This window comes from Somniosus microcephalus, chromosome 4 (assembly GCF_052327205.1).
Source record: "Somniosus microcephalus isolate GS21.2 chromosome 4, FLI_Smic_1.0, whole genome shotgun sequence".
In the NCBI taxonomy this organism is placed as follows: Eukaryota; Metazoa; Chordata; class Chondrichthyes; order Squaliformes; family Somniosidae; genus Somniosus; species Somniosus microcephalus.
This window is the reverse complement of record NC_140990.1, coordinates 83,198,748-83,218,791: the sequence shown is the minus strand read 5'-3', so window position 1 is coordinate 83,218,791 and position 20,044 is coordinate 83,198,748. Positions and strand designations below refer to the sequence as shown.

The 20,044-nt window shown below is 51.2% G+C and overlaps 1 protein-coding gene and 1 pseudogene across 1 annotated transcript; one reads left to right on the top strand and one right to left on the bottom strand.

Moving 5' to 3' along the window:
- Positions 1–418: 418 nt before the first annotated feature.
- Positions 419–3,084, bottom strand: LOC147119383 (uncharacterized; annotated as a pseudogene).
- A 30-nt stretch (positions 3,085–3,114) lies between these two features.
- LOC147119382 (uncharacterized) lies at positions 3,115–19,272 on the top strand. The gene is made up of 2 exons (XM_085984998.1): positions 3,115–3,310; positions 16,815–19,272. The coding sequence occupies exon 2, from the start codon at positions 16,915–16,917 to the stop codon at positions 17,920–17,922; it is 1,008 nt and encodes a 335-aa protein (XP_085841124.1). The 5' UTR covers positions 3,115–3,310; positions 16,815–16,914; the 3' UTR covers positions 17,923–19,272.
- The last annotated feature ends 772 nt before the right edge of the window (positions 19,273–20,044 follow it).

The window sequence follows — 20,044 nt, the reverse complement described above, 5'->3', positions numbered from 1 at the left end:
AAAGGTCTGGCTCTAATTTTTAGACTGTGCCCCCAGTCCTAGAATCCCCAACCAGCGGAAATAGTTTCTCTCTATCTACCCTATCTGTTCCCCTTAATATCCTGAAAACTTCGATCAGATCACACCTTAACCTTCTAAATTCCAGGGAATACAACCCTAATTTGTGTAATCTCTCCCCGTAACTTAACCCTTGAAGTCCGGGTATCATTCTGGTAAACCTACGCTGCACTCCCTCCAAGGCCAATATATCCTTCCTAAGGTGTGGAGCCCAGAACTGCTCACAGTACTCCAGGTGTGGTCTAACCAGGGTTTTGTACAGCTGCAGGGTTTTGGCCTCAGCTGGAGTCTTGTGTACAGTTCTAGGCACCACACTTTAGGAAGGATGTCAAGGCCTTGGAGAGGGTACAGAGGAGGTTGACCAGGATGGTACCAGGGATGAGGGACTTCAGTTACGTGAAGAGATTGGAGAAGTTGGGATTGTTCCCCTTAGAGCAGAGAAGGTTAAGAGGAGACCTAATAGAGGTGTTCAAAATGATGAGGGTTTTTGATCGAGCAAGTAGGGAGAAACTGTTCACTCTGGCAAGTGGGTCGGTAACCAAAGGTCACAGATTTAAAATAGTTACTAAAAGAACTAGAGGGGAAATGACGAGAACTGTTTTCACACAGAGGGTTGTTAAGATCTGGAACGCATCATCTGAAAGGATGCTGGAATCAGGTTCCACAGGAACTTTCAAACAGTAATTGGACATGTACTTGAAGAGGACTAGTTTGCAGAGTTCTGGGGATAAAGCTGGGGTGTGGAACTAAATTGGACAGCTCTTTCAAAGAGCCGGCACAGACACGATGGGCCGAATCACCTCCTTCTGTGCTGTTAGATTCTTTGATCAGTTTGAAGACGCTGGTGTCTCTTAAGGTTCTTAGAGCTTTTAAAGCTCTTCCCACAGTCAGAACATTTCAAGGGTCTCTCGTCAGTGTGAACTCGCTGGTGTCTCAGCAGGGTGGATGACTGAGTGAATCCTTTCCCACACATGGAGCAGGTGGACGGCCTCTCCCCAGTGTGAACTCGCTGGTGTCGCTTGAGCTCCTGGGGGATTTTAAAGCTCTTCCCACAGTCAGAACATTTAAAGGGTCTCTCGTCAGTGTGAACTCGCTGGTGTCTCAGTATGGTGGATGAATCAGTGAATCCCGCCCCACACTTATACTCGCTGGAGTTTAGAAGAATGAGAGGGGATCTCATTGAAACTTATAAAATTCTAACAGGACTAGGCAGACTAGATGCAGGAAGGATGTTCCCGATGGCCGGGGAGTCCAGAACCAGGTTTCACAGTCTAAGGATAAGGGGTAAGCCATTTAGGACAGAGATGAGGAGGAATTTGTTCACCCAGAGAGTGGTGAACCTGTGGAATTCTCTACCACAGAAGGCAGTGGAGGCCAATTCATTAAATATATTCAAGAAGGACTTGGATATATTTCTTAAGGCTAAAGGGATCAAGGGATATGGGAAGAAGGCAGGGACCGGGTACTGAATTTGGATGATCAGCCATGATCTCATTGAATGGTGGAGCAGGCTCGAGGGGCCGAATGGCCTAATCCTGCTCCTATCTTCTATGTTTCTATGTTTCACACACAGAGCAGGTGAACGGCCTCTCCCCAGTGTGAACAAGCTGATGTCTCAGCAGGGTGGATGACTCAGTGAATCCCTTTCCACACATGGAGCAGGTGAATGGCCTCTCCCCAGTGTGAACTCACTGGTGTGCCTTCAGATCCCCGGAGCTTTTAAAGCTCTTACCACAGTCAGAACATGTAAACGGCCTCTCATCAGTGTGAACAAGCTGGTGTCGCACCAGATCACCAGAGCCTTTAAAGCTCTTACCACAGACAGAACAGTTAAACGGTCGTTCATCAGTGTGAACAAGCTGGTGTCGCTTCAGATCCTGGGGGATTTTAAAGCTCTTTCCACAGTCAGAGCATGTAAACAGTCTCTCCCCAGTGTGAGCTCACTGGTGTTCCTTCAGAGCTCCGGAGCTTTTAAAGCACTTCGCACACTCAGAACAGTTAAACGGCCTCTCCCTAGTGTGAACAAGCTGGTGTCGCTTCAGATCCTGGGGGCTTTTAAAACTCTTCCCAGTCAGAGCACTGAAACGGTCTCTCATCAGTGTGAACAAGCTGGTGTGTCTGCAGGGTGGAAGAATCAGTGAATCCCTTCCCACACACGGAGCAGGTGAACGGCCTCTTCTCAGTGTGAACTCACTGGTGTGTCAGCAGGTGGGATGACTGAGTGAATTTTTTCCCACACTCTGAGCAGGTGAATGGCCTCTTCCCAGTGTGAACTCGCTGGTGTGTTTGCAGGTGGGATGAACAAACAAATCCCTTTCCACACACGGAGCAGGTGAACGGACTGTCCCTGGTGCGACTGCGCCGTTGAACTTCCAATGCAGGCGGGGAACTGAATCCCTTCCCGCCGTCCCCACCTTTACCCGGTTTCTCCCCGGTGTGATGGTGCACGTGTCTCGCCAGGTCATGCGATCGGCTGAATCCGCGTCCACACACCGAACAAGTGTGCAGTTTGTCATCGCTGCGATTGCTGCTTTCTCCTTCCATGTGCAAAGGCCGATGATATTCAGGTCCGGATGAATCGAATGACTGTCTGAACTTGACTTGATGTTTGGTCTGAGTTTCCTCTCTGTAAATGTTCCACTTCTAAAACCCTGTAAAACAAGTTTAGAAAGGGGTAAGAGGGAGAATGTTGCCTCATGTTCCTCTTTCCCAGCCCAGGAGCAGTGAAGATGATTTTCAGGCTCCAGCTTGAAAGGATGCAATACCCATAAGCCCCCGCGCTCCGGCCGACGCGCTGAGTTGTGGCCGACAGCGCGCATGCGCCACATGGCCACGCCCCCTCCTGCTCCACAGGCGCCGGGCAGCACTGCGCATGCTCAGAGCACCACCCCTCCCCCAGCCATCGATCTCTGTACCGCGCCTGCGCGCTGGCGGCCTGTGTCGGACTCCGCGGGGGGCGCTGATTCTCGGCCGAGGCACCGGGCGGCGGACTGCGCATGCTCAGAACACTACCTCACCCACATCCATCTATCTCTGTACCGCGCCTGCGCGCTGGCGGGTTGTGCCGGGCTCGGCGGCGGGCGCTGATTCTCGGCCGAGGCCCTGGGCGGCGGACTGCGCATGCTCGGTAAGACCCGCTCCGGACAATGAGCCGCTACCGCGCCTGCGCGGGGGCCCCGAATGAGGCATTCTGGGAAAGGTCCGGGTAACCAGCTGAGAGCCCGGATGCCCGGCGGAGAGTGAGCTTCATGAGGTTTGTTTATATCGGGGAGAGAAGTGCAGGCAGGGAGATCAAAATAAAGAAAATACAAACCGGAGCGCCCCCCCCCTCCCCTCCCCCGAGCAGGGCGAGTGGGACTGGTATACAGACCCCAATACAGTAATGCAGAGGTTGGGGATGGCATTAAATGGGAAATTAGAGAAGCGTGCAATAAGGGCACTGCAGTTATCATGGGTGACTTTAATCTACATATAGATTGGGCTAACCAAATTAGTAACAATACTGTGGAGGAGGAATTCCTGGAGTGTATACGGGATGGTTTCCTGGACCAATATGTCGAGGAACCAACTAGAGATCAGGCCATCTCAGACTGGGTATTATGTAATGAGAAAGGATTAATTAGCAATCTTGTTGTGCAAGGCCCCTTGGGGCGGAGCGATCATATTATGATAGAATTCTTCATTAAGATGGAGAGTGAAGTAGTTGACTCAGAGACTAGGGTCCTGAATTTAAATAAAGGAAACTACGATGGTATGAGGCGCGAGTTGGGTAGGATTGATTGGGGAATGTTACTCAAAGGGTTGACGGTGGATAGGCAATGGGAAGCATTCAAAGATCGCATGGATGAACTACAGAATTTGTTCATCCCTGTTTGGCATAAAAATAAAACAAAAAAGGTGACTCAACTGTGGCTAACAAGGGAACTTAGGGATCGCATAAGATCCAAGGAGAGGACATATAAATTGCCAGAAAAAGCAGTAAACCTGAGGATTGGGAGCAGCTTAGGATTCAGCAAAGGAGGACAAGGATTAATTAAGAGGGGGAAAATAGAGTATGAGAGTAAGCTTGCAGGGAACATAAAAACTGACTGTAAAAGCTTTTATAGATATGTGAAGAGAAAAAGATTGGTGAAGTCAAACGTAGGTCCCTTGCAGTCAGAATCAGGGGAATTTATAATGGGGAACAAAGAAATGGCAGGCCAATTAAATACATACTTTGGTTCTGTCTTCACAAAGGAGAACACAAATAACCTCCCAGAGATGTCGGGAAACATAGGGTCTAATGAGAGGAAGGAACTGAAAGAAATCAGTATATGTAGGGAAATGGTGATAGGGAAATGGACGGGATTGAAGGCCGATAAATCCCCAGGGCCTGATAATCTACATCCTAGGGTACTTAAGGAAGTGGCCCTCGAAATAGTAGATGCATTGCTGATCATCTTCCAAAATTCGACAGACTCTGGAACAGTTCCCATGGATTGGAGGGTAGCTAATGTTACCCCACTATTCAAAAAAGGTGGTAGAGAGAACACGGGGAATCATAAGCCTGACATCGGTAGTGGGGAAAATCCCAGAGTCCATTATAAAAGATGTAATAGCAGAGCACTTGGAAAACAGTGACAGTGTTGAGATACCGCGGCAAACGTGGGAGTTGAGACCAGAGTTGGTGGAACACAACTGCTTTATTTTACATCATGGCAAAGAGAGAGCTTGAAAAGCCCGCGCAACCACTTAAATACTCCCCAGACAGGAAGTGCTCCCGGCAGCCTGTCCCTGCAGGGAAACAAGTTGCCGGAGGAAAGGGCCCCCGGCTGGGGGCGGCTGCTGCCGGCAGTGCGCCTGCGTAAACTGTCCGTGCCGCCGTGAGCGGATTATGTCCAATGGTGGCGTGTCGCCACAGAGCTCCCCCCAGAATCCGCTTAGGAGGAGTGGACGAGTCGTGACGGTGGTCTAATGGTTCTGCCGGAGCGGCTCTGAGTGGCCGCCGGTCTAGTTGGTGGGGCTGGGCGGTTCGCCGCCGGCTGTGCTGGCTTGCTGGCGGGACGGCCTCTATTTGGAGGTCGGGCCACGGGGACCTGTTCCCCTGGTTCTGTGTGTGCTGGTTTGAGTTGGTTGATGGAGACTGTTTCGACCCTGTCGCCGAGTCGCAGCTTGAAGACCTTGTCCCCGGTTTGTAGTACCTCGTACGGTCCGTCGTACGGGAGTCGCAGGGGTCCGCGGTGCATGTCGTGTCGCACGAAGACGAAGCGTGCCTGCTGTAAGTTTGGCGGGATGTGAGGTGCGAGTTCGCCGTGTCGGTTGAGCGGAAGAGAAAGAGTTGAGCCGCTGCTGTTCGGCCGACCAAGGCGTGGTAGCCTCTGGGAGGAATTCGCCTGGTACGCGCAGCGGTTGTCCGTAGACTAACTCCGCTGCTGAGGACTGGAGGTCTTCCTTGACCGCGGTGCGTAGGCCTAGTAGCACCCACGGTAGGCGGTCAGTCCAGGTACTGTCCTGCAAGCTGGTGCGGAGTGAGGCCTTGAGTGACCTGTGGAAGCGTTCACACAACCCGTTGGCCTGCGGGTGGTACGCCGTGGTTCGGTGGAGCGTCATCCCGAGGTTGCGTGCTGTGGCCGTCCAGAGTTCGGAGGTGAACTGGGCGCCTCTGTCGGAGGTTATGTCGGCCGGTACGCCGAACCTCGCGACCCAGGTGTTAACTAACGCCCTGGCGATGTCGGCTGTGGTGGTGGAGGTCAGCGGCACTGCCTCAGGCCAGCGTGTGTAGCGGTCGACCATCGTGAGGAGATAAGTTTGGCCTTGCGATGGCGGCAGAGGACCGACGATGTCGACGTGTACGTGGTCGAAGCGGCGGCTGGGTACCTCGAAGTCTCCCAGGGGTGCTTTTGTGTGCAGCTGTACCTTAGCCCGTTGGCAGGCGAGGCAGGAGGTGGCCCAAGTCCGAACATCTTTGCTGAGGCCGCGCCAGACGAAGCGCTGGGAGAGGAGTTTGATGGATGCGCGGGAACCCGGATGGGAGAACCCGTGGAGCGCGTCGAAGATGCGGCGGCGCCAGGTTGCAGGGACGACCGGCCTGGGTTGGCCGAGTGAGACGTCGCAAGTGACTGCCGTGGCTTCGGGCCCGTGCGCGACCTTGGCTAGGCACAGCCCTGGCAGGTTGGTAGCCGCCGAGAGGAGGTCTGGGTCCGTGAGCTGGGCCGCTGCTAGTTGCGCGTAGTCGACCGCTAGGTGATTCGCGCAGATGGCGGGACAGGAAAGGCAGTCGGCGACAACGTTGTCTACCGGAGACGTGCTGGATGTCCGTGGTAAACTCGGACACGGCCGCGAGCTGGCGTTGCTGCCTAGCGGACCAGGGTTTGGTGTGCTTGGCCATCGCGTATGTGAGCGGCTTGTGGTCCACGTACGCGGTAAAGGGGCGGCCCTCCAGGAGGAACCTGAAATGGCGGACCGACAGGTGGAGCGCGAGGAGCTCGCGGTCGAAAGTAGAGTATTTGACCTCCGGGGGGCGCAGTTGGCGGCTGTAGAAGGCAAGTGGCTGCCACGCGCCATTGACCCACTGCTCGAACACGGCTCCGACCGCATGGTCGGAGGCGTCGGTGGTGAGCGCGACCCGGGCATCGGCCCTCGGGTGCGCGAGCAGGGTGGCGTCGGCGAGCGCGTATTTGGTGGCGTCGAAGGTGGCTGACGTGTCAGTGGTCCAGGCTACGGCCATCTTGCCGTATTTACCTCGGAGGGAGTCGTATAGGGGCTTCATGAGGGCTGCGGCTCTGGGGATGAACCTGTTGTAGAAGTTCACCATCCCGAGGAACTCCTGGAGGCCCTTGACGGTTTTGGGGCGGGGGAATTGCTGGACGGCCTGCACCTTGTTGGGCAGGGGGACGGCCCCAGCAGGGGTGATGTGGTGGCCGAGAAAATCGATCTCGGCTAGGCCGAATTGGCACTTCGCCGGGCTGAGGATGAGCCCGTGTTGGGCTAGGCGCCCGAACAGGATGCGAAGGTGTTCGAGGTGTCCCTGTTTGGAGGAGCTGGCCGTGAGAATGTCGTCTAGATAGACGAATAGGAAGTTCAGGTCCCAGAGGACTGAGTCCATAAGGCGCTGGAAAGCCTGGGCTGCATTCTTGAGGCCGAAGGGCATCCTCAGGAACTCGAACAGGCCGAATGGGGTGATGACGGCCGTTTTGGGGATGTCCGCGGGGTGTACGGGGACTTGGTGGTAACCGCGCACCAGGTCGACCTTGGAGAAGACGGTTCGTCCGGCCAGTCAGGCCGAGAAGTCCTGGATGTGCGGCACCAGGTATCGGTCGGGGGTGGTGGCGTCGTTGAGGCGGCGCTGGTCCCCGCAGGGGCGCCAGCCTCCGCCGGGCTTGGGGGCGATGTGGAGGTGCGAGGCCCAAAGGCTGCTGGAGCGGCGGATGATGCCGAGTTGCTCCATGGTGGTGAACTCGGCCCGCGTGATTTCCAGCTTGGCCGGGTTGAGTCTGCGGGCGTGGGCAGAGACCGGGGGGCCGGTGGTGGGGATATAGTGCTCCACACCGTGTTTGGCGGCTTTGGACGAAAAGGTCGGGTTAGTGAGGGCGGGAAACTCGGCTAGTAGTGCCGAGTAGTCGTCCGTGGCTCTGGCGAGGCAGGTCGTCAGGCCGGCCGAACGGGCCGGGGTGAATGCGCCAGGGATGGGGGCCATAGTGTTGATGTCGACGAGGCGGTGCCTCGGAATGTCGACAAGGAGGCCGTGGGCGCGTAGGAAGTCGGCGCCGATGAGTGGGCAGAGGACCTTGGCTGTGAGGAACTCCCAGCAGTAGCGGCGGCCTGCGAGGTCGTGCGTGACCATGCGGGTGCCGTATGTGCGGATGTCAGAGCCGTTGGCTGCAGCCAGCGTGATACCCCGTGCGCCGCGTTGGATTTCGAGGGCGGAGGCGGGGGTGATGCTGTGCTGGGCTCCTGTGTCGCACAGAAATCGGCGGTTGGTGCTGTCGTCGGTGACGTACAGTAGGGGCCCCTTTTGCCCCGCAGCCATCGTGGGGGCCGGTGCGGTGGGGGGGTTTGAAAGTGCACGGTGGCGTGCAGCGTTGGGCCCTAGTGCCAAAACGGGTGTGGTAGTAGCAGTGACCCGGAGTGGAAGGGCGGTCGGGCCTAGTGGGCCGGGGGGACCGCGTGGTCGTTGCCGTGAGGTTGGGCGCGACGTCGCGGGCGGTCTGCGCGGAGAGCAGCCGGTCGGCCTTTTCGGCTATCTCGTTCAGGTCCGTGGAGCCAGACTCCACAATGAGCGGGCGGATGCTGGCGAGGAGCTGCCGAATGAAAAGCGTGCGAAAGAGGGTGCCGGGGTTTTTGTCGTCCGAGAGGGACAGCATGTGGGAAAGCAGGTCCGACGGTGAAGCGTCACCAAGACCTGGGAGGTCGAGGAGTTGGCAGTTGCGCTGGTAAGAGGACGCCTGAAATTTTTTAAGAAGCGCGTCCTTCAGATGTTCGTACTTGCCTTCCACTGGTGGATCCTGCAGCGCTGCCCAAACCTTGGGGACTGTGGCATAGGTGAGAGAGGCGACGAGGTAGTCGTACTTCGTGGCGTCGACTGTAATGCTTCTCAGCCGGAATCTGGACTCGGCTTGAACGAACCAGCCCTCGGCCAGGTTCTCCCAAAAGTCCAGTAGTTTAACCGTGACTGCGTTTGTATCCGCCATGCTAGCTTAGGATTCGTCCTGAGCGTCAGGGTCACCAGTGTTGAGATACCGCGGCAAACGTGGGAGTCGAGACCAGAGTTGGTGGAACACAACTGCTTTATTTTACATCATGGCAAAGAGAGAGCTTGAAAAGCCCGCGCAACCACTTAAATACTCCCCAGACAGGAAGTGCTCCCGGCAGCCTGTCCCTGCGGGAAACAAGTTGCCGGAGGAAAGGGCCCCCGGCTGGGGGCGGCTGCTGCCGGCAGTGCGCCTGTGTAAACTGTCCGTGCCGCCGTGAGCGGATTATGTCCAATGGTGGCGTGTCGCCACAACAGGATCGGACAAAGTCAACATGGATTTACAAAAGGTAAATCGTGCTTGACTAATCTACTGGAATTTTTTGAGGATGTAATTGGTAAAATAGATAAGGGAGACCCAGTGGATGTGGTGTATTTGGACTTTCAGAAGGCTTTCGATAAGGTCCCGCATAAGAGATTAGCGTGTAAAGTTAAGGCACATGGGATTGGGGGCAAGGTACTGACTTGGATAAAGAACTGGTTGGCAGACAGAAAGAAAAGAGGTGGAATAAACGGGCCTTTTTCCGAGTGGCAGACAGTGACTAGTGGGGTACCGCAGGGATCGGTCCTTGGACCCCAGCTATTCACAATATATATTAATGATCTAGACGAGGGAACTAGATGTAATATCTCCAAGTTTGCAGACGACACAAAGCTGGGTGGGCGTGTGTGCTGTGAGGAGGATGCAGAGAAACTCCAGTATGATTTGGACAGGTTTGGTGATTGGGCAGAAGCATGGCAGATGCAATATAACGTGGATAAATGCGAGGTTATCCACTTTTGTGTCAAAAACAGGAAGGCAGATTATTATCTGAACGGCAATAGATTGGGAGAAGTGGAAGTGCAACGAGACCTGGGTGTCCTTGTGCATCAGTCGCTGAAGGTAAGCATGCAGGTGCAGCAGGCGGTTAAGAAGGCAAATGGTATGTTGGCCTTCGTAGCAAGAGGGTTCGAGTACAGGAACAAGGATGTCTTGCTGCAGTTGTACAGGGCCTTGGTGAGACCACACCTTGAGTATTGTGTGCAGTTTTGGTCGCCTTATCTGAGGAAGAATGTTCTTGCCATGGAAGGAGTTCAGCGAAGATTCACCAGGCTGATACCTGGGATGGCAGGAATGACGTATGAGGAGAGATTGGGTCGATTGGGCTTACACTCGCTGGAGTTTAGAAGAATGAGAGGGGATCTCATTGAAACTTATAAAATTCAAACAGGACTAGACAGACTAGATGCAGGAAGGATGTTCCCGATGGCCAGGGAGTCCAGAACCAGGGGTCACAGTCTAAGGGTAAGGCGTAAGCCATTTAGGACAGAGATGAGGAGGAATTACTTCACCCAGAGAATGGTGAACCTGTGGAATTCTCTACGACACAAGGCAGTAGAGGCCAATTCATTAAATATATTTAAGAAGGAGTTGGATATATTTCTTAAGGCTAAAGGGATCAAGGGATATGGGGAGAAGGCAGGGACAGGGTACTGAATTTGGATGATCAGCCATGATCTCATTGAATGGGGAGCCGGCTCGAGGGACCGAACGGCCTACTCCTGCTCCTATCTTCTATGTTTCCATGATCGAGCGGCCGCAGCACGGCGTCTGCTGCAGGGAGCCGGACTGGGCACGTCATGAACTCCAGGGCGAGGACTGACGTGAGCTCCGACCAATAGGAAGAGTGGGCGGATCTTGGAGGTTTGAGGTGGCGGCGGGTCCTCCAACCAATCGGGGTGCCCGAGGGGCGGGACCTCCGCCGCCTGGTTCTCCCGCTCTTGAGACCACTGTCAGGCAGCAGAGGGCGCTCGTCTGAGTTTAGGGCATGTTGGTGGAGCAGAGCAGAGGGAACTTTACTCTGCGCCGGGCTTCAGTCCCTCAGCACTGCACTAGAGTGTTTGATGGGACAGTGTAGAGGGAGTTTTACTCTGTATCTAACCCGTGCTGTACCTGCCCTGGGAGTGTTTGATGTGACAGTGTAGAGGGAGCTTTACTCTGTATCTAACCCGTGCTGTACCTGCCCTGGGAGTGTTTGATGGGACAGTGTAGAGGGAGCTTTACTCTGTATCTAACCCGTGCTGTACCTGCCCTGGGAGTGTTTGATGGGACAGTGTAGAGGGAGCTTTACTCTGTATCTAACCTGTGCTGTACCTGCCCTGGGAGTGTTTGATGGGACAGTGTAGAGGGAGCTTTGCTCTGTATCTAACCTGTGCTGCACCTGTCCTGGGAGTGTTTGATTGTACAGTGTAGAGGGAGCTTTACTCTGTATAGAAACATAGAAGATAGGAGCAGGAGTAGGCCATTCGGCCCTTCGAGCCTGCTCCGCCATTCAATGAGATCATGGCTGATCATCCAAATTCAGTACCCTGTCCCTGCCTCCTCCCCATATCCCTTGATCCCTTTAGCCTTAAGAAATATATCCAACTCTTTCTTGAATATTTTTAATGAATTGGCCTCCACCGCCCTCTGTGGCAGAGAATTCCACAGGTTCACCACTCTCTGGGTGAAGAAATTCCTCCTCATTTCAGTCCTAAATGGCTTACCCCTTATCCTTAGACTATGACCCCTGGTTCTGGACTCCCCGGCCATCAGAAACATCCTTCCTGCATCTCGTCTGTCCAGGCCTGACAGAATTTTATAGGTTTCGATGAGATCCCCTCTCAATCTTCTAAACTCCAGTGAGTATAAGCCCAATCGACACAATCTCTCCTCATACGTCATTCCTGCCATCCCAGGTATCAGCCTAGTGAACCTTCGCTGCACTCCTTCCATGGCAAGAACGTCCTTCCTCAGGTAAGGTGTTGTACCCTGTAAAGTGGCCCTGTTGTTAGAACCTTCTGAGTCTCTCCTCAGATCCGACTCCACCGATTCCCTAGCAACAATCACAGTTATACAAAAATCAAACTCCCTCCCTAGGGGCGGGGATAAAGCTCATCAGCATATACAGAGTTATAGCCAAATGGCAATTATAAACCGTGACATTTGATCTTCCTGCGCTCACATTCCCACATTTCTGTTATCAGTTAATTCTGTCACCTCCTGACCATGGGCCTCATTTTATTACTTTACAGCCAGCCATTTGCCCATAGCCAGGTGGTTTTGCTTGTTGAATGTTTTCTTAAGATAGCAGACTTGGTTAAGGGTGCGAGGCCCATACATTTGGCCTCGTCTCGGGTGACTTTCTGCAAAGCAAGCACATCCTAATTAGACTTTGAAGACTGGAACCTTATTGTGTGATTTACTATCAGCCAGTTTTAAGTGGCGTTATCTGCATATGTGTTTGCTCGCCTGAGTACCCAACTCCTCCCTCATCTTCCCTCTGCAGTCTAATCTTTCAGCCTTGAAGTAATTTAATCACGTTTAAACCTTTAGCTGAATAAAGGAAATACAGACCTCTATATCGTTTAACTCAGGGTAGGGATTAACCCATTATCTCCACCTTGTACATTGGTGCTGCATTATACATATTCTAATATTAAAACTAATTACGCCTATGGCTAACATACAAACTAAGGTATAACAGTAATTTGGCTGCTTCATAAGGTGACCAAAACTGCACACAATACTCAAGGTGCGGTCTCACCAAGGCCCTGTACAACTGTAACAAGACATCCTTGTTCCTGTACTCGAACCCTCTTGCTACGAAGGCCAACATACCATTTGCCTTCTTAACCGCCTGCTGCACCTGCATGCTTACCTTCAGCGACTGGTGCACAAGAACACCCAGGTCTCTTTGCACTTCCCCTTCTCCCAATCTATTGCCGTTCAAATAATAATGTCTTCCTGTTTTTCCCACCAAAGTGGATAACCTCACATTTATCCACATTATAGTGCATTTGCCATGTTTCTGCCCAATCACCCAACCTGTCCAAATCGTACTGGAGTTTCACGACATCCTCCTCACAGCTTACCCTCCCACCCAGCTTTGTGTCGTCTGCAAATTTGGAGATATTACATCCAATTCCCTCGTCCAGATCATTAATATATATTGTGAACAGCTGGGGTCCAAGGACCGATCCTTGCGGTACCCCACTAGTCACTGCCTGCCACTCGGAAAATGACCCGTTTATTCCAACTCTTTGCTTTCTGTCCGCCAACCAGTTCTCTATCCAAGTCAATACCTTGCCCCCAATCCCATGTGCCTTTATTTTGCACGCTAATCTCTTATGCGGGACCTTATTGAAAGCCTTCTGAAAGTCCAAATACACCACATCCACTGGTTCTCCCTTATCTATTTTACCAGTTACATCCTCAAAAAATTCCAGTAGATTAGTCAAGCATGATTTACCTTTTGTAAATCCATGTTGACTTTCTCCGATCCTGTCACTGTTTTCCAAGTGCGCTGCTATTACATCTTTTATAATGGACTCTAGCATTTTCCCCACTACCGATGTCAGACTTACCGGTCTATAATTCCCCGCTTTTTCTCTACCACCTTTTTTGAATAGTGGGGTAACATTAGCTACCCGCCAATCCATGGGTACTGTTACAGAGTCTATCGAGTTCTGGAAGATAACCAGCAACGCATCCACTATTTCTAGGGCCACTTCCTTAAGTACCCTGGGATGTAGATTATCAGGCCCTGGGGATTTATCGGCCTTCAGTCCCATCAATTTTCCTAACACCATTTCCCTACAAATACTGATTTCTTTCTCGTCTTTTCTCATGTAACCTGTGCTGTACCTGCCCTGGGAGTGTTTAATGGGACAGTGTAGAGGGAGCTTTACTCTGTATCTAACCCGTGCTGTACCTGCCCTGGGAGTGTTTAATGGGACAGTGTAGAGGGAGCTTTACTCTGTATCTAACCCGTGCTGTACCTGCCCTGGGAGTGTTTGATGGACAGTGTAGAGGGAGCTTTACTCTGTATCTAACCCGTGCTGTACCTGCCCTGGGAGTGTTTAATGGGACAGTGTAGAGGGAGCTTTACTCTGTATCTAACCCATGCTGTACCTGCCCTGGGAGTGTTTAATGGGACAGTGTAGAGGGAGCTTTACTCTGTATCTAACCCGTGCTGTACCTGCCCTGGGAGTGTTTAATGGGACAGTGTAGAGGGAGCTTTACTCTGTATCTAACCCGTGCTGTACCTGCCCTGGGAGTGTTTGATGGGACAGTGTAGAGGGAGCTTTACTCTGTATCTAACCCGTGCTGTACCTGCCCTGAGAGTGTTAGATGGGACAGTGTAGAGGGAGCTTTACTCTGTATCTAACCCGTGCTGTACCTGCCCTGAGAGTGTTAGATGGGACAGTGTAGAGGGAGCTTTACTCTGTATCTAACCCGTGCTGTACCTGCCCGTAGAGTGTTTCATGGGACACTGTAGAGGGAGCTTTACTCTGTATCTAACCCGTGCGGTCTCTGCCCTGGGAGTGTTTGATGGGACAGTGCAGAGGGAGCTTTACTCTGTATCTAACCCGTGCTGTACCTGCCCTGGGAGTGTTTGATGGGACACTGTAGAGGGAGCTTTACTCTGTATCTAATCCGTGCTGTACCTGCCCTGGGAGTGTTTGATGGGACAGTGTAGAGGGAGCTTTACTCTGTATCTAACCCGTGCTGTACCTGCCCTGGGAGCGTTTGATGGGACAGTGTAGAAGGAGCTTTACTCTGTATCTAACCCGTGCTGTACCTGCCCTGGGTGTGTTTGATGGGACAGTGTAGAGGGAGATTTACTCTGTATCTAACCCGTGCGGTAACTGCCCTGGGTGTGTTTGATGGGACAGTGTAGAGGGAGATTTACTCTGTATCTAACCCGTGCGGTACCTGCCCTGGGAGTATTTGATGGGACAGTGTAGAGGGAACTTTACTCTGTATCTAACCCGTGCTGTACCTGCCCTGGGTGTGTTTGATGGGACAGTGTAGGGGGAGCTTTACTCAGTATCTAACCCGTGCGGTACCTGCCCTGGGAGTATTTGATGGGACAGTGTAGAGGGAGCTTTACTCTATATCTAACCCGTGCTGTACCTGCCCTGGGAGTGTTTGAAGCTGCTGGGTTTAACCCCCAGTACTTCTGAGCCCAGGAGGACCCAACAATTTCCAATGTGAAAAGAAAATACTGCAGATGCTGGATTTCCAATGTGGGACTGTCAGGGGAGGTGGATTCTGGGGTAGAATAGGTTGTTAAACAGACACTGTCCCTACAATGTAAAATAATATTGTTTTTGGAACAAGTATTTCTGTAGAGGCTTTTATCCATTGTGCATCTGCAGATTTATTTTAATTCATTTTTGGGATGTGGGCGTCACTAGCAAGGCCAACATATATTACGTACATACGTAAGATATACGGCACGGAAACAGGCCATTCGGCCCAACCAGTCCATGCTGGCATTTATGCTCCACACGAGCCTCCTCCAGACTTTCCTCATCTAAATCTATCAGCATAACCCTCTATTCCCTTCTCCCTCATATGCTTATCTAACCGCTCCTTAAATGCATCGATACTATTCGCTTCAACCACTCCCTGTGGTAGCGAGTTCCACATTCTCACCACTCTCTGGGTAAAGAAGTTTCTTGGAGGTGATGGTGCTCCCATGCACCGGTTTCCCTTGTCCTTCTAGGCGGGGGAGGTCGTGGGCTTGGGAGGTTCTGTCAAAGTTGTAGATGTATAAAGCCCCTCTCCTCCCCCACCTCTCTCTCTCTCTCCTCCCATAGAGGCCAGAGTCTTGTGTCGGCAGGTTCCCTTCCCTGAAGGACATTTGGATTTTCAGAAGGCATTCGATAAGGTGCCACATAGAAGGTTACTGCACAAGAGGTCACGTGGTTGGGGGTAATATATTTGCATGGATAGAGAATTGGCTAACTAACAGAAAAGCGAGAGATGGGATAAATGGGTAATTTTCCGTTTGGCAAGCGGTAACTAGTGGGGCACCGCAGGGATCAGTGCTGGGGCCTCAACTATTTACAATCTATATTAATGACTTGGATGAAGGGACCGAGTGTAATGTGGCCAAATTTGCTGATGATACAAAGATAGGTGGGAAAGCAAGTTGTGAAGAGGGCACAAAGAATCCACAAAGGGATAGAGACAGGCTAAGTGAGTGGGCAAACATTTGGCAGATGGAGTATAATGTGGGAAAGTGTGAGGTTATTCACTTTGGTAGGAAAAATAAAAAAGCAAATTATTATTTAAATGGAGAGAGATTACAAAATGCTACAGTTCAGAGGGACCTGGGGGTCCTTGTGCATGAAACACAAAAAGTTAGCATGCAGGTACAGGAAGTTCAGGAAGGCAAATGGAATGTTGGCCTTTATTTCAAGGGGGCTGGAGTATAAAAGCAGGGAAGTCCTGCTACAACTGTACAGGGTATTGGTGAGACCACACCTTGAGTACTGCGTACAGTTTTGGTCTCCTTATTTAAGGAGGGATATACTTGCATTGGAGGCAGTTCAGAGAAGGTTCACGAGGTTGATTCCGGAGATGAAGGGGTTGTCTTATGAAGAAAGGTTGAGCAGGTTGGGCCGATACTCATTGGAGTTTAGAAGAATGAGAGGTGATCTTATTGAAACATACAAGATACTGAGGGACTCGACAAGGTAGATGCAGAGAGGATGTTTCCCCTCGTGGGGGAATCTAGAACTCGGGGGCACAGTTTCAGAATAAGGGGTCGCCCATTTAAAACTGAGATGAGGAGGAATTTCTTCTCTCAGAGGGCTGTAAATCTGTGGAGTTCTCTGCCCCAGAGAGCTGTGGAGGCCGGGTCATTGAATATATTTAAGGTGGAGAGAGACAGATTTTTGAACAATAAGGGAGTGAAGGGTTATGAGGAGCGGGCGGGGAAATGAAGCTGAGCCCAAGATCAGATCAGCCATGATCTCATTAAATGGCGGAGCAGGCTCGAGGGGCCAAGTGGCCGACTCCTGCTCCTATTTCTTATGTTCTTATTAGTGAACCAGTTGAATTTTTATGATAATCCGACAGCTTTCATGGTCACTTGTTTCTGGTGCTGGCCCCACAAATGACCAGATTCATTGAGCACAATTTCACTAACTGCCTTTCTTTTTTTGTGGGTTCTCTCTCACGCTCCCTTCTTCCTGTTTTGAATTCATTTTACAGGGTATTAGAAGGGGAGGATTTGCAAACAGGAAGCTCAAACTAAACATCATGTCAAGAGTAACTTGCTTCATCAGGACCTGAATATCATCGGCCTTTGAGCATGGAAGCAAAAAGCACCGTTCACAGCGGGGAGAAACCGTACACATGTTCTGTGTGTGGACGAGGCTTCAGCCGATCCTCCGGCCTATCGAGACACAAGCGCATTCACACCGGGGAGAAACCGTTCACCTGCTCTGAGTGCAGGAAGGGATTCACTCAGTCATCCCAGCTGCTGACACACCAGCTTGTTCACACTGATATGAGACCCTTTAAATGTTCTGACTGTGAGAAGAGCTTTAAAAGCAAAAATGATCTGCTGAGACACCAGCGAGTTCACACTGGGGAGAGACCGTTCATCTGCTCTGAGTGTGGGAAGGGATTCACTAATTCATCTCACCTACTGATACACCAGCGAGTTCACACTGGGGAGAGGCCTTTCACCTGCCCTGTGTGTGAGAAGAGGTTCACTCGTTCATCCCACCTGCAGACACACCAGCTTGTTCACACTGATAAGAGACCCTTTAAATGTTCTGACTGTGAGAAGAGCTTTAAAAGCACAAAGGATCTGTTGACACACCAACGAGTTCACACTGGGGAGAAGCCGTTCACCTGCTCCGTGTGTGGGCAGGGATTCACTCAGTCATCCACCCTGCGGACACACCAACGCACACACACTGGGGAGATTCCGTTCACCTGCTCTGTGTGTGGGAAGGGATTCGCTTGTTCATCGTACTTGCTGAGACACCAGCGAGTTCACACTGGGGAGAGGCCGTTCACCTGCTTATTGTGTGGGAAGGGATTCATTCAGTCATCCACCCTGGTGACACACCAGCAAGTTCACACTGGGGAGAGGCCATTCACCTGCTCCGTGTGTGGGAAGGGATTTACTCAGTCATCCAACCTCCTGACACACCAGCGAGTTCACACTGGGGAGAGGCCATTCACCTGCTTGTTGTGTGGGAAGGGATTCATTCGTTCATCCCACCTGCTGAGACACCAGCGAGTTCACATGTGCCTGCAGGGGTTGGATTCTGCTGTTCTTGCTGCTGTTAATCACAACCAGGACTGAACCATGTTCATTCTGACAGTTTGACTTTGTTTCTGCTGATGTTAATAACTCCTATAACTGGGCTGGAGTTTAATTTTCTGGTTAGATGTCGGGTAAATCAGCTTTGTTTTCAACACATTGTTGTAGATTTTTTCTTGCCCAGCTGAGTATTTAGCATCACCTGGCTGGAGCTCAGAAAGGACAATCTGGGGGAGGATCGTACGGCGGGAACAGAACTCCAGCCTGGACACAGTCCTTCAGGGCCACACTGAGAGGGGCAAACGGCACTTTGGTCTTTCTCGTCGCTCTTCACTGACAGGAAAGTCCATGTGCGGGTTAATCTTAAGGCCTGTAAGAAATGTGTCCCAGCCGCTCTCTGCCATGGTTCAGAGCTCCTAGGCACGGAACAGAAGGCTCCTTTACAACTGTGTTTAGAGTCAGGAAGAACAACGGTGAATGCTGGAAACGTGCTGTCAAATCAGAGATTGGTGTCAAACTGCGATCTGTTCCTGACTGAAAGTGAAACGGCAGGTTTAAGTTTCCAGTCTAAATATGACTAGTAATTATTCTACGAAGGTTTAACGTGTTTGTGGGACAGTCCTGAACCTACTATTTTAAGGCAGGTTAAAATATAAATTGGTTAAAGTCTGCATTAAAAAGCAGATGGAAGAGTTCACAGGAGCCTGTTAACTGCTGGTACAATTATACAACAGACATTTGATCTCCAGATAAAGAAGGACCTGCAGCGTGTTTCCAGGAATTCCCTGTTTTATTGATGTGTGTGTGTTAGTCACCAGGATAACTAAAAATACACGACCCGGAACATCCACGGGCGCGCGATCCCAACAGTTACTCTGGCTTCACTCCTGCTGTGGAACTCCAGCACTGACCCTGCTGACGGTTGTAGGCTCAGGCAGTGGGGCCGCCAGGAGTGGGGCCTCCGGGAGTGAAGTGTAAGGAAGCTGGGCTTCAGTATATCCTGATAAATGCATGGCAAGGAACCAGAGGAATCCTTACTGAGGAACCGTCTGGCGTTTTACCGGCCAGCGTAGGTCTAGGCGTGAATGATGCCTGACTCCCTGAACTGTCTTACATTGAACCCAGTTCAGATCAAGGTGAGTTCAGTTTATTGGAGAATAGGGACAAATATCACCCACAATTGAGGGAGTCAAAAGCAGCCATTAGAGAGGCTAAGAGATCTTTGGAAATGAAGATGGTGCACAATTGTGGTAATAATAGTAAAATCTTTTCCAGCTACGTCAGGAGTCAGAAGACATAGTTACACAGAGTTACATAGAATTACAGAGTCTACAGCACAGGAACAGGCCATTCGGCCCAACTGGTCAATGCCGGTGTTTCTGCTCCACACGAGTCTCCTCCCACCACTCTGCATCTAACCCTATTAGCATATCCTTCTATTCCTTTCTCCCTCATGTGCTTATCTACCTTCCCCATGAATGTATCTGTGCTATTCACCTCAACTACTCCTTGTGGTAGCACGTTCCACATTCTGACCTCTCTTTGGGTAAAGAAGTTTCTCCTGAATTCCCCATTGGATTTATTAGAGACTGTGTTATATTATGACCTGTAGTTTTGGACTCCCCCACAAGTGGAAACATTTTCTCCAGGTCCACCCTATATAACCTTTTCATAATCTTAAAGATCTCAATCAGGTCACCCATCGGCCTTCTCTTTATTCTGGAGAAAAGAGCCCCAGCCTGTTCAGCCTTTCCTGATAAGTATATCCTCTCAGTTCTAGGATCATCCTTGCAAAGCCTTTTTCCACCTTCTCCAGTGCCTCTATATCGTTTTTATAATATGGTGACCAGAACTGTTCACTGTACGCCAAGTGTGGTCTAACCAAGGTTCGATACAAGTTTAACATAACTTTTCTGCTTTTTAATTCTATCCCTCTAGAAATGAGCCCCAGTCCATTGTTTGCTCCTGTTATGGCCTCATTAACCTGCGTCGCTACTTTTAGTGATTTGTGTATCTGGACCCCGAGATCCCTTTGCTCCTCTACCCCATTTAGATTCTTATTTTCTAAGTAGTATGTGGCCTCTTTATTATTCCTACCAAAATGCACCACCTTTCTTAAAATTCATTTGCTAATTGCCCTCCCATTCTGGAAGTCTTGCGTTTT